Genomic DNA, 13783 nt, shown 5'->3' on the forward strand with positions numbered 1-13783 from the left:
AGCCACTTGCCATCAAGACAGCCCCCTCAGTCACCCCTTCGCTGGATACACCAGAAACGGAGCTCACTCCCAAAGTCGAGATGCAGGATAAATGGCTCCAGGACACCAGTGGCTCCTGCCTCGGGGCTCTGGGGGCCAACGCGGGACTTTGGGGAGGCCTTCAGTGCAAGTCGGGATGAGAACTGGCTGGGGCAGGGGCACGGGACCGGGGAGGATGCGGGGGCTGCGAAGGAAGGAGGCGCACACACTCCTTGGTCCGGCTGGGGAACTTTTATTGGTCTCTACGTGTCCAGCGAGGGGGCGGGGACTTGGGGAAGTGAGGCCCGGGGCCCAGATGGGAGTGGGGGCATGCAGTGATCCTCAGGGGAGCAAGAGGGGGGCTCCGGGAGCAGTTCTCCCAGGGCTGGACAGAGGGGCAGGGGTGCGGCGCGGCGAGGCCAGCCAGGAGCAGCACTTCAGTGACGGGTCATCTGCGAAGAGGACACAAGGGGGCAGTGAGGCCCGTGTCCTGCGCGGGCCCAGGGGCTCCCAGCAGCCGAGTCTCCCCGACGATCTCCGCCCCCACCTCTCACCTTGGCCAGGCTTGGGGGGTATCTGGCTTTGAGGGACTCATCGTTCAGCAGAGGCCGCACCAGGCAAGAGCGTCGGTGGGAAAAGGTCTCAAAGCTCTTCTTGCCGTGGTAGGACCCCATGCCGCTGTTCCCTGCGGGGAGGAGCTGGCTCAGCCCCCGGTGGCTCGAGACCCCCAGACCCTGCCGACAAGCCTCACATGCCCTTTCTCTGAGCCTCCCAGGGGTGGCCGATCCCTGGCGGATGCCCTAAGGGACACGTCCACGCTGGGGACAACAGAAGGTGCTCAGAAGAGTTGTTTCAGCTGTGGGATCTCCGGGCCATGTCCCCTCTCTCAGGGCCTCCCTGAAGCAGGACTGGTGGTGTACCAGGTGACCCTTAGGACCCTCTAGGGTCTCAAGGTCGAACATGGCTGATGGATGTGCCGGCCGGAGCCAGAGGCCCACACAGGAGAGGTTAGTGGGGGTCTGAGGCCCAGGGCTGCTCTGGTCCCTCCTGAACTCCCAACCCAGGGCTGTGGAGGGGGGACACCTGGAGGGGGCAGGCAGGCAGCGAGCTCAGCCCCAGACTCACCCACACCCCCGTAAGGCAGGGAGTGCACAGAGTTGTGGACAACGACGTCGTTGGCCGTCACGCCACCGCTCGAGGTCTCCGAAATCATCTTCTTAATCACCTGCAACAGCAGCCGGCCCCACCCCCGCCTCAGTCTCCTTCCCCGACCCCCCAGGCCCCTCCCCACTCTGTCTGGGCACATCCCAGAGCCTTGGGGGTCAAGTCGATGGACTGGTTTCAGAGCGGAGGACAAAGAGGCTCCCAAAGGTTAAGTGACTTGCCCAAGATCACACAGCGGTAAGCAGTGACGCTGGGATTTGAACCTGGGCCCGTGGACCCCTGGATCCTGTTCATGCGAGTGCTGTGTCGGGACCCCCCCCCCAGGACCCTGGGAGGAGGGCACCCCAGGCCTACCTTGTCATTTAGAGAGAACACATAGAGGGCCAGGGGCTTCTCCCGTTGGTTGATGAACTGGATGGCCTCCTCCAGGCTGCGCACACACACAATGGGCATCACGGGCCCAAAGATCTCCTCCTGCATCACCTGGGACTGGGGGTCCACGTCTGTGAGGATGGTGGGGGCTGGGACGGGAAACAAGCGAGAGTCAGCGGGTGCAGAGGCCTCTGCAAGCCCAGGCACCTAGCTTCTTCCTTCAATTCCTGTACAGGATTCGGGTGGGGCGCGGGTGAGCCCCCCCCCGCCCCCCGCCTGGGCTCCATCACAGCAGACCAAGGAGAGAACTGTGGATTAACCTACACGTGGGGAAACCCAGGGTCCACATCTGGAGCGGGCGGGCACTGTGCCCCGCTGGCCACCTGAGCCCCTGCCAGAGCCCTTCAGTCTCCGACAAGCTGGGGGCCGAGTGGGGTCGCATCGGGTGACCTTCAAGCCTGGGCACTGGGGGGGGCCCCTCCAGCTGGGCACTCGTTACTCTTGGGGCCTTGCCGTTCAGACCCCCTGCTGATGCCGCCTGGGCCTGGTGGGCAGAGGGCTTCTGGGCTGGGGAGAGGCTTCCCGGGAGTCGTGCCCAGTCCCTGCCTGCCGAGACCCCCGGAGCATCCCCCTGACCCCCTCCCCCGCCAGGCCCACTGGATCGCGTCTGCTCCTCAGGGATAGCTGTCCACCTGCGGGGACCCTGGCAGCGGGCATGCACACACACACCAAGGGCAAGCACACACACCGATGTATCGGGTGGCCGCGTCCCCAGTGCCTCCGTAGGCGACTTTCTGACCCTCCATCAGGCCCATCACCCTCTGGAAGTGCCGGGAGTTAATGATCCTTCCGTAGTCACGGGACTTCTTGGCATCCTCCCCGTAGAACTCCTGCGGACAAGAGGTGACAGGTTTCAGGTGAGGACGTGGACCCTCATCATGGCCATTGGCTGAGGGGCGACCTTGGCCTGGGAGCACCCAGGGGCACCATCTAGCCCAGGACTGCTGAGCTGTCATGACACCTGCAGTGCTCCAAACTTTCACGGCGTATGAACAGCTGCGAGACAGCATTATTTGAAAGAAATCTGTGCACAGTTGTGTGGACGTTGTCAGAAGATCGAATGTGTGTCTTCACGGAAAGGAAGAGTGTGGGACGTACGAGGAAGGCAGCAGTGATTGTCGAGGCAGTGGGTTTCTAGCTGGAGCTTCTGTTTCTTTACGTTTTATTCCTTTATAACCTTTTCTGAAAACTTTCTTTTAATGTTTCTTTTTCAGAGAGAGACACACAGAACGTGAGCATGGGAGGGGCAGACGGAGAGGGAGACACAGAATCCCAAGCAGGCTCCAGGCTCCGAGCTGTCAGCGCAGAGCCTGACGCGGGCCTTGAACCCACGAACCTCAAGATCGTGACCTGAGCCGAAGGTGGACGCTTAACCGACTGAGCCACCCAGGCGCCCCCTTTTATAACCTTTTCCAAATTATTTACAGTGAGTGTGGATTATTTTGATGACCAGGAAAAAAAAAAAAAAAATCCAGTGTGTTCTAAAGTCTAGACCCACCTCACTGCCTTGCAGCTTCTCACTCAGCCCCAGGGACCAACACTCACTTTCAGGGACTTTTTGAGCTTCTCCACAATTTGGTTCTGGATGGAGGGGTCACAGAGGATGTAGTCCGGGGCCACACAGGTCTGGCCACTGTTCATGAATTTCCCCCAGGCGATGCGTCTGTGAAAATTCCAGATTAGGTTGCATCCCGCGAGGCATGGGAGGCTCCCTCGGACAAACATCTTACTCCATTATCTCAGGGTCAAGGTAGGAGGGGCTGAGCACTGGGGGAGAGCTCTCAGGTACCCAGAAGCCAGAGGCTCCCTAAGGTCCCACTGGTTTCTAGACACTGGACTGAGCAGACGCATGTCCCTGAACGTGTTTACAGGGGCCGATGGCATCACACGTGCTAACCTCATCAATGACTGGTGGGGGGTTTCTGGGAGACGTCTGGGGTGGGCAACCTTGGTGCCTCTCTGTCCATGCCCTTGAGCCCTGCATGGCCAGGTGTTATCTCTGCTCGGGGTCCCCACACCCTGGAAGGCCACGCACGTGGGATGTGAAAGGATTCTGGCTCGGCCTCTTTCTTGCTGGAAGCCTTCCCAGACTGCCTTGCACCTCTTTTGTGGGTATGGTACCCCACCCCCACCCCCAGCTCCCACCCAAGACCGCAGACACCGTGAGGGCAGGGACGATGTCTGTGTCCCTCACGGCAGAACTGTGGTCTGCGTGAGCTGGAGGGCAGCCAGAATGGCCACTCACCTGCAGGCGACATCCAGATCACAGTCCTTGTCCACGTAGCAAGGGTTCTTGCCCCCTAGCTCCAGGGTGACGGGGGTCAGGTGCTTGGCTGCGGCCATCATGATGATCTTGCCCACAGCGGTGTTCCCGGTGTATAGGATGTGGTCAAATCTCTCCTTGAGGACCTCTGTGGTCTCAGAGATGCCCCCATTGATCACCGGGTACAGATCCTTCCGTGCAAGGAGAAGGCGGGGCTCAGAAAAGACCACAGCACTTCCTCCTCGCCCCGCCCACCCGGCCATCACCAAACAGACCCCCTCTCCTGACCCCGGGACTCCATTCACCTCAATGGGAGAGGCCGGCTGTCATTGGCCCCAACCCAAGGCTTAGCCCCTTGCTGCAAAAATTCACTATTTCCCAACCCCCAAAGACCTGGGGAGCACCTCACCCTGTCCAGGTACTGAGGGATGACGGTGGCCAGCAGGTTCGCCATATTCTCACTCAGCTCCGAGGGCTTGATGACCACCGCGTTCCCTGCAGAGCACGCAGAGTCAGGGCCCTGCCCTCCCAGTGACCACGCCGGGAGCCCCTCCGTTCTCTGCGTCCTTGGCGGAACGGACAGAAGAGCGGAGGGCAGGCGCCCACAGAAGCTGCACCACCCGCCCTCTGCGGTTGTTCAGATGCGGGAGGAGGGGGAAGAGAAGGGAGGGAAGGGCCTGGGCCCTGATGGGAGAGCAGAGCTGGTCCCAACTGGTGGGACTGGTGAGCCCAGATGCATCTAAGCTGAGAGCCACCCGGCCCCGCATACACGGGGGGCAGAAAGGGGCGGGCCGCGGTCACTTCTGAGCCAGGCCGGGCTTCGGGCACCAGGGGGGCCGGCTAAAGAGTTTGCTCCCTGAAGCCTCTGGGGAAATTCAGACCCATCAAACCACTCCCTGAGCCCCACCCCATCTCTGGCTCCACTGGGCTGGGGCAGTGATCCCTCCTGACGCCCTCCCGAGACAGAGCCCGAGTACCTGCAGCGATGGCGCCCACCATGGGCTGGACCGTGACAGTGAAGGGACAGTTCCAGGTGCCGATGATGAGGACCACGCCCAGGGGCTCCGAGTGGATGTAACACTCATCCTGCTGGGTCTGCGGAGTCTTCTCCGCGGGCTCGTCCGCAGCCCACTCGGGGAGCTTCTTGATCACGTGTTCGATCTCTTCCAGGACATACACCACCTCCTCATAGTAGGCGTTCCACTCGTTCTGCGGTGGCGAGGGGCGGGGGGGGTGCTCCGTGTGAGCTCCCCGGTCAGAGATCCAGGGCCGTGCAGCCAGGCCTCTGCTCAGGGAGTCACCGGGGCTGCCCGTGGTCCTGGCTCACTGGGCCCTAGACGTGTGACCCTGAACCAGCTGCCCACCCTGTCCTAACCTCAGTCTCCAGATCTCGAAAATGGGAGCATTTTTAGTACTTCACATGCTGGGTGGGCACGTTGGACACAGCCTGGCATGTTCAGCTGCCAGGGTGATGGGGCTGTTTACTGTGCGCTCCCCAGGCCAGGGGTCCGGGCCACCGAAGGCACAGTGGGGCTGCGGGCAGAGCTGAGGATTTGCCGCTGGGGTGGTGGGTCTGCAAGGGCCCCTTTCTGACAGTGTGGAGGGCCCCGGGCAGTTTGCACATGCCAAATTCATGGTGCCTAAAAGGACCTCAGACCTGGGTGATTTGAAGGTCATTAATGGGGGGGGGGGGGGGAAGCGAGCTGAGGAGGGTCCAGGAATGCTTATAGATTAAAATGAGACTTGAACTCAGGACGAGCCCTAAGAAGGCCACCTTGAAGAAATGGGTATAGGTTAAAGGCTGCCAAAGAGAGGAAAAAATCCAGGAGAACCTCTCAGCAGGGGAGGGAGGGAGCAGGCCAAGCCTTCAAGGGATCCTCCTGGAGTGGGTGGGGAGGAAGCCATGCTGCAGGGGTGAGGGGAAAGGAGGAGCAGACAGCAGGAAAATACAACACTTCCATGAACTCTGGCTGTGAGAAGCAACGCAGAAGTCGTGAAGCTTTTGTTTTCAGATGAGGAACCAGAGATTTAAAAAATACAGCAGCGGGGCACCCTGGTGGCTCAGTCCGTGAAGCCTGGGACTCTTGATTTCAGCTCAAGTCATGATCTCAGGGTTTGTGAGTTCGAGCCCCGCATCCGGCTCTCTGCTGTCACCACAAAGCCCGCTTCGGATCTTCTGTCCCTTTCTCTCTCTGCCCCTCCCCTGCTTGCTCTCTCTGTCTCTCTCAAAATAAATAAATAAATAAATAAACTTAAAGAAAAAGAAGTTAAAAAAAAAAAAAATACAGCCGCAAAGGACTCTGAAACAGGAGGGGCATGAGCTCGAGCGTCGCTCTGCTCTCCTCCAAGGCAAAAATGGAACGGGTGGAGGCAGGGCCAGGCGACTTGGGGGCAGCAAGGCGAAGGGGTTGAGAATTTGGAGGTGTCTGATTTCGCTCAGGGTGAGGGATGGACGGGGAGGGAGGGCCCTCTGGGACGCCAAGCTGGGATGCTCTCTGGTTAGGGGAACCCAGGTGGCCCTGCGTGGGGCTGAGGGCTGGGAGAATGAGGAGACCCGACGTTCGGGGTGTCGTGTCCCCAGGACAGGGCTACAAAGGGGGGGGTCTCACGCTCTGGCGCACCCTGTGGAGGTCCGCTGTCAGCGCGCCCGCGATGTCCTTCTCGTGCTCCTTGATCATGCGCCGCAGCGCCTCCAGCTGCTGGATCCGGAACTGCAGCGGGCGCGTCTTGCCCAAGTTGAAGGCGGCCCTGGCCCGCTGCACGACTTCGCCGATTTTGCTCATGGTGCCTGGGGACAGAGAGCATCTTGGAGCCGGGGAGGAGGACGGCCGCCTCCCTCATCACCAGGACCTGGGGGCTGCAGAGGCAGCATCCTCATTGCCCCTCCGCCGCGTTTCTTTTGTAAGAAGAGAACGATCCCCCAGGAGAGCTGGGGAAACGGCATTCTTTTGCCTTCTCAGCTCCCTAGCCCAGCCGTCTGGGCCCCCTGGCCCCTGAACTGATCACAAAGCATCTGCACGGAGGGCCAGGAAGCAATGGCATGCGGCCCTAACTGCTCACGGTGAGATCCTGGCAGTGTGCGGAGGGAGGCGAGTGCAGAGGTGGGGGAGGCCCTTCCTAGCATCTCTCAAGCCCCGCCCCCACCGCTACCCGCTTGCAGAGCCGGAGACACTCCCCCCCCCTCCCCCCCCCGCCCCGCACACTCCAAGAGGTCCGCACACCCAGCCAGGCCACACTCCGGATTAGATTGGCTGGCCCTGGTTGGGATTCCACGCCCGAGCTGATTAAAGAAAGCCCAGCATCAGCATACCAGCACCACCTTTCTGTTCGCAAAAGCATTAGCTGCTTTGCGGGTGGAACCAGCCTTGGCCTTTAAACCAGTGCGTGCCCGCAACACCTGTGAGACACAGGGCACACGCCAGCAGAAGTCTCCCGTCTCCCAGGGCCTCCGAGTTGCACACGGACGTGTGGAGGGGATCCCTGCTACCAGGGCGAGAAACCGTCCTGGCACACTGGGCTGGTTCTTCTGGGGGCCGTTCGGCTGCATCTAAGCAAAAGCCTTTAAAACGTTATTTCCCTTTGAGAGTGTAGGTCCACATTCAGGAGCCTATGGAAATGACAGCGTTCCTAAGCATGAATGAGAAAGGTCATCAAGTCTTTATATAACGGAGAAATACTGGAAACATCCGAAACGTCCATCAGCGACTGAAACGAGACATACAGCACCTGGGTGATGGCCCCTTGTGCAGGATTTAGGAGGGAGGCAAAATGGATGTTTCTGCACCTTCATAAGGGCACTGGCTGCCTGTGCCGGATGTATCCCAGGCACGAGGCATGACAAAGAAAACCGGGAGCAGGGCAGCAGGAACACTAGGTATGCACGTGTGCGTGTGTGTGCGTGTGTGTGCGTGCTCTTGAACACGCAAGAAAAGACTAGAAGGGTGGCTCCCAACATGGCCACCACAGACGGGGGTGACATCAGCGGTGACCTTCGCTTCCATCTTCCGTGGTGTTTGACTTCTTTGGCAATGAGCTTGCATTTTTTAAAAATGCTTTGTAACTTTTTGACTAGGTAACACATGCTCGTGGTGGAAGAAGTAAAAGATACAAAAAGGGCACAGAGAAAAGCCTCCCTTCTCCCTTCTCCCTCAGCAATTTCTTTCCGTCTTCCCGGAGACACCCCACCTCTTTCAGACACCGCATAACTGCTAATAACAGGAAGAAAACCACGATAAGACTATTTCTACTTTGCAAAAAAAAAAAGTATATATATATGCCGTATATATTATATATGCATATGTTTGACATATATACATATATGCATGTAAATATATGCATATATGGTATATATAATTTTTTTTTTTGGCAAAGTGGAAATAGCTCTGTGTGTGTGCGTGTAATCCTGCTTGAATTCCAGCAGGTGGTTTCTGGGATCTCCCACTGCCTCCCCTCTCCACGGTGCTGAGCCCCACCCCAGGCCTTCTGCACAGAGAGGAGGGGCCCCTGCTGGCATCCAGGGCGCTCCTGCTGACCACGACCCCAGCCACACAGCCTCGCAGGAAGGTCCTGCTTCCCTCCCCAGCCTCAGGTAGTCAAACCAGAGCATCAGCCTCTGGCCAGCGGCCCCCAAGGCCGGGCGGTCCAGGGCGGAGTGGGTGAGTGAGACGGGGTGGGCACTTGGTCCAGCACTCAGAACCATGTGGTCTCTGGGAAGGAGCCCCCTCTGCACAGCGTTAATAATGACGCTGCCTCTCAGTTATTAGCGATTCACGGAGCTGGAGGGCGTCTAACATTGCACCTGGCACAGCCGGAAGCAGCTGGAGCTCCTTTCCCGGGACCAGCTGCCTTCCCACATCTCCGCTTGCCACCGTCTCACCTGTGCCGCCTTTGCCCCCAGACGTCCCCGAGGATGGCTCCCCCTCAGTCCTCCCTTTCGATCCTCACAAAAACTCCACAGCAGCGCCCCGGGGAAGAAGGAACTGTTAGGAGTCCATTTAACAGCCGAGCAAAGTGAGGCCGAAAGACACTAGGTGTTCTCACCTAGGGGGGAAAAAAAAAAAAAAAGCACGGGGTGGGAGGAAGGGAGGGGAGAAGATTACCTTTGACACAGCCTTTCCCAGCGCCTTGAGCTTCTGGAATGAGCAGCCTAGAGGGGACACTTTTAAGGACCCTTCTTCCAGCCCACGTGGTCTGGGAGTCCCTGCCCAGGAAGTTTGTGTAACAAGAACAAAACAGTATTCAAATAGGGGTTGTAGCTAACGGACCTCTCCTTCCTATGAGCCCCAGCTTTGGGGATTAGGCCTTGGGTTGTTTATTTTTTTTCTGTTCTGAAATGCAAGAATGCGTCTGTGAAGGCTTGGGTGGGGCGCACATCCAAGCTTCAAAAGGAGCCTCTGTGTTTGCCCTGGGCAAGGGGGCCCTGATTGATTCAGCCTGGCATGTACCTCTTCCAGATTTCCGAAATTCACTTGCCAGAGGCTATTGTCCCAATTGCCCTGTTATGTAAGGTCAGCAGAGGGTGAGCTACGAGTCATGGTGAGTGTGCGTGCACGCAGCCACCCCCACACGCACCAGTGCATGGGCACGTTCTTGTCCCCCTCACCTCTCCGCCCATGCGCACAGGTGTCAGGGCCCCTTCGAGGTAGAGGTGTCCCACCCGAGGAACCGCAGGCTGGGGACTTTCTCCGTGAGGCCCCACTGATGCGCGCATCTGCCCTCCTGTTGAAGAGCAGAGTTTATGCCAAGAACCCATCATGACCATGTGGTCGCCCAGGAAACCAGAGACGCTTGCGAAGGAAGGAATCTAGAAGCCCCTCCCTCGGCCATTTGCCAGACGTTTGCTGGGCATGTCCTCTGTGCCACCTAAAGGGGCACCTTTATCAGGTGGATGTCACCTACTGTCGCGTCTCTTACCTCTCCCGCTGCTGCAGACTCTTGGTCTCTCCCTACCACACTTCCTGCCAAACTTCCCCACCTGCAGGCCCCTTTCCAGCCAGCATTCGGGTGCCCCGGCTTCCCCTTTCGCTCAGAGGAAAACACGAGGTCTCCACGGTGGCCTGAGGGTGTCCTGCTCCTCTCCCGTCCCTCTCTAGGAGGCCCTTCCCTTGACATCCACACACAGCTCCGCTCAAGTGTCATGGAAAACGGTAACCAGCCCAGCCTATCACTTTCTGTCTTCTTCCTCCATTTCATTTTTCTCCCGGGCGTTTATTGCCCACGGACATGCTACTCATTTGTCGCTTATTTCGTTTGCTACCTGCCGCCCTCCGGCTGGAATTTGGTTTGCTCCCTGCCGTCATCCTCGCACCTTAGAATGATGTCTGGCACCCAGTAGGTGGTCAAGAGATACCTGCCGAATGATGGGGCAAAACAGGAAATTTCAAAACCGTATGGCAACTGTAGCAACTGGATGCACAAGACATTGACCGTGACTCGGACGAAGCTGCCGCAGGAGGGAAATGGCATCTGTGCTGAATGAGGGCTATTCAAGCAAGGAACAGCAAAAGGGCGTGGAACAGCCAAAGCGAAGGCACAGAGGCAGTCAACAAGGTCATGCATCCCCTGCAGCTAATAATAAGCAGTGGTGATGTGTATGGTGCTGCCCCAGGAGGTGAGGGGATGGACGGGGCTCCAGGGGCAGGGGACTCGTGGAGGCCTGTGGGCTGTGGGAAGGCTGTGGGTTCGGTGGGCACGAAGGAGCTCATCACAGCTTATCAAAATCAGACCTTGTTTTCCGAGAATCCGTCTGGATAGGGCACAGTCTCGATGAGGTCCGGACCGAAGGCCGCAGTGTGCGGGAGGGACACAGGCAAGGAATTCCAAGACCCCGAACTAGACTGACAGAATGGGAAACCTTCCAGAATGGCAGGAGGAAACACCAGTCGGATCAGGTGCCTGGGGAGCCTGCATTGGGTGGTGGGCAGAAGTTGGGCGTGCTCCGAGATGGGGAGGGCCGGGGGGGGCACATCAGGCCTCTTGTGCCGACCCGGAACCCTCCCCTTGCTTTTCCAGCGGTGATGCCAGATCATCTTTACAGGTGACACCTTCTCCCTCTGCTGCAGCCTCGCCAGGGGGAGCGTGGGTCCCCCCAGCCTCTCCCGGGAACTGGATACTGAGTGGAGGGCAGGCTTCGAGGCCCAAGACTGCTGGAGGTGATTCATCATGACAGCAGCTCCCCGGAGGGACAGCCCGCTTGTCCACTCGCCAGTTCCCTGACCGCCCTGGCCCCCACCCTGGCGAGCTCTGCTTTTCAGCTCCACTGTTCACCGGATTGCTGACCACCAGCGGCATGTCCTTAGACAAGTGATTCAATGTCTCTGGGCCTCAGTTTCCTCATCTGCAAACGGGTGCGGGGAAAAGAAACAGAGACACCAGTACCCTCCCACCCCCGGGTCGCCCCCTTCCTGGTCCTTGGCTCCACCCGCCTTCCGTGAGGCTCTTCTGCGGCTTTCGTTGCCCCTAAGCCGCCTTCATCCATCTCATTTCCTCCTTCATCTCTTAGCATGAAATTGACCTCCCTGAGGAGAGTCATGGAAGCGACTGGAAAAAGCGAGTGCAGACAACCATGACTGTGTGGCACGACGGGAACGGGGCCTGGCACACGGAAAGTTTCGTGTAAATGCTGGAAGCTGTTGCTTTTGTCGGAAGTAGCAGCTCTTGGGGCGCCTGGGTGGCTCAGACTCTCGATTTCGGCTCAGGTCCTGATCTCATGGTTCATGAGTTCCAGCCCTGCGTCCGGCTCTGTGCTGACAGTGTGGAGCCTGCTTGGGATTCTCTCTCCCTCTCTCTCTGCCCCTCCCCTGCTCGTGCTCTCTCTCTAAATAAATAAATAAATAAGTTATAGATAGATAGATAGATAGATAGATAGATATAAAGCAGCCCTCGTCCTGGAGCCTTGAAACTTGTTTAAATCCATGGAAGACAAAATCTCTAGATTTTTGTTAGTGAAGAGTTTCAGTTCCGGCATAAGCTTGGGTTGTCACAATGTTGCAGATGCATGGTTTTTAGTTTTTAAGGGTTAAAGGTTTTAATCTTTGCCCTGATGGTCCATCCCAATGCCTCATACTTGCCCAGATTGTCACACACACACACACACACACACACACACACTCTCTCTCTCTCTCTCTCTCTCTGTCTCTCTCTCTCAATCTCTCTCTCTCTCTCTCTGGAGCTACTGCCACCTGTTTGTTTTACTGAGTCCCTGATCACCTCTCTGTGGTCCCTTCTCCAAATATCGACAAAAGGGCCCTTGGGCAATGAAGACTTGAGCATATTTTCCCCCCATTGACATCCTTCAATGGCTTTCTACTACTCTTAGGGAAAAAAAAAACCTTCCCTGGCCTTTGAGACCTGCACAGTCTGACTCCTGGATGCCTCACCAGCCTCATTTTGTACCGGTTTCCAACATTTTCACTGAATTCCAGTCCATGGGCAGTTCCTGAATGGGCCACGCAATTTGCTGCCTCAGGGCCTTTGCACATGATAGTCTCTCTCCCTGGAACACTCCCCCTTCCACTCTGCACCAGGGTAACTCTTGTTCCTGTTCAGACCTCAGCTTCTCTGACCCACCCCTACCCCCCAATAATACCTTCCTTACTCCCAGGAACCTGCCACAACTTGCAATCATATATTTGTTCCTGTGATTATTTGCAGATTATTTTTCTTTGTTCCTTGTCCCCCTACAGACTCAAATTTCCATGAAAGCAGTGGTTTCAACTATTTTTCAATATCATATCCACAGTGAATGGCATATAGGAAGACCTAGAAAATAATGGAAACAGGTCAATATACCAAACCATCCCAAATCAGCAGGTGGGGCTGGGCAGGATCTAAGCAAAGATTGAGAGAAATTATCACTCCTTTACAAGGTGATTTTCAACAAACCCTCCTAAAGCTGGCAAAACATTTTTGGATGAATGAGAAAACCAGCTTAAAAGTTACATTGCTTAACTTTCAAGGAGCAATTAGGTTAGAATAGCTTCTGGGAGGGAAAACCCACTTTCTTTTTAAGAACAGGTGGGAAGGGGCGCCTGGGTGGCTCATTCGGTTACGCATCTGACTTTGACTCAGGTCATGACCCCGCTGTTCCCAAGTTCAAGCCCTGTGTCAGGGTCTGTGCTGACAGCTCAGAGCCTGAAGCCTGCTTCGGATTCTGTGTCTCCCTCTCTCTCTGCCCCTCCCCCTCCTCTTTCTCTCTCACAATAAATAAACTAAAAAAAAGGGAAATTGTTCTAAGGGGCAAATAAACTGTTTCAGTGGTAAACATGAAATTATTAGACAATGGCCAGTGTCATGTCAGCCCTGAGGCTGCTTATGATCACCATGGCCACCATTTATTGAGCACTTAGTGTATGCCATGGACTGAGCTCATGATACCTTTAATCATAATTCGACAAGAAAGGTGTTATTATCCCCATTTTATAGAAGGGGGAACAAAGGCTCATAAGAACTCTCCTCCGGGGACACCTGGGTGGCTCAGTGGGTTGAGCATCCAACTTCAGTTCAGGTCATGATCTCACATTCGTGGGTTTGAGCCCGGTGTCGGACTCTGTGCTGACAGCTCAGAGCCCGGAGCCTGCTTTGGATTCTGTGTCTCCCTCTCTCTCTGGCCCTCCCCTGCTCATACTCTGTCTCTCAAAAAATAAAATAAAGTGTTAGAAAAAAAAAGCCAAAAACCTTGTCCAGGCTGTCACAGCTCATAGGGGGCAGAACCAGGGCTTGAACTCATGCTTGGCAGGTACCAAAGTGCATAGACATATAGATCTATGCAATAGAACCAGGAGTCCAGAAATAAACCCTTACAGTTATGGTCAGTTGCTTTTTGACGCAGGTGCCAAGACAATTTGATGAGAAAGAAGGGTCTTTCTAACAAATGGGGCTGGGATGACTGGACATCCCCATGCAAAA

The 13783-nt window shown here is 56.6% G+C and overlaps 1 protein-coding gene across 1 annotated transcript; it reads right to left on the bottom strand.

Annotated features, from left to right (window-relative positions):
• Positions 1–255: 255 nt before the first annotated feature.
• On the bottom strand, positions 256–9083 carry ALDH3A1 (aldehyde dehydrogenase 3 family member A1). The gene is made up of 11 exons (XM_019413332.2): positions 8977–9083; positions 6499–6665; positions 4855–5086; positions 4287–4372; positions 3860–4068; positions 3160–3277; positions 2303–2444; positions 1537–1703; positions 1144–1243; positions 573–703; positions 256–470 (listed from the first exon to the last, which is right to left on the bottom strand). Exons 2-11 carry the CDS (start codon positions 6658–6660, stop codon positions 456–458), a joined length of 1362 nt encoding a protein of 453 aa, XP_019268877.2. The 5' UTR covers positions 6661–6665; positions 8977–9083; the 3' UTR covers positions 256–455.
• Between the last annotated feature and the right edge of the window lie 4700 nt (positions 9084–13783).

The sequence above is a fragment of the Panthera pardus genome, unplaced genomic scaffold (genome assembly GCF_024362965.1).
Source record: "Panthera pardus isolate Hobbes unplaced genomic scaffold, ASM2436296v1 HiC_scaffold_3, whole genome shotgun sequence".
Classification (NCBI taxonomy): domain Eukaryota; kingdom Metazoa; phylum Chordata; class Mammalia; order Carnivora; family Felidae; genus Panthera; species Panthera pardus.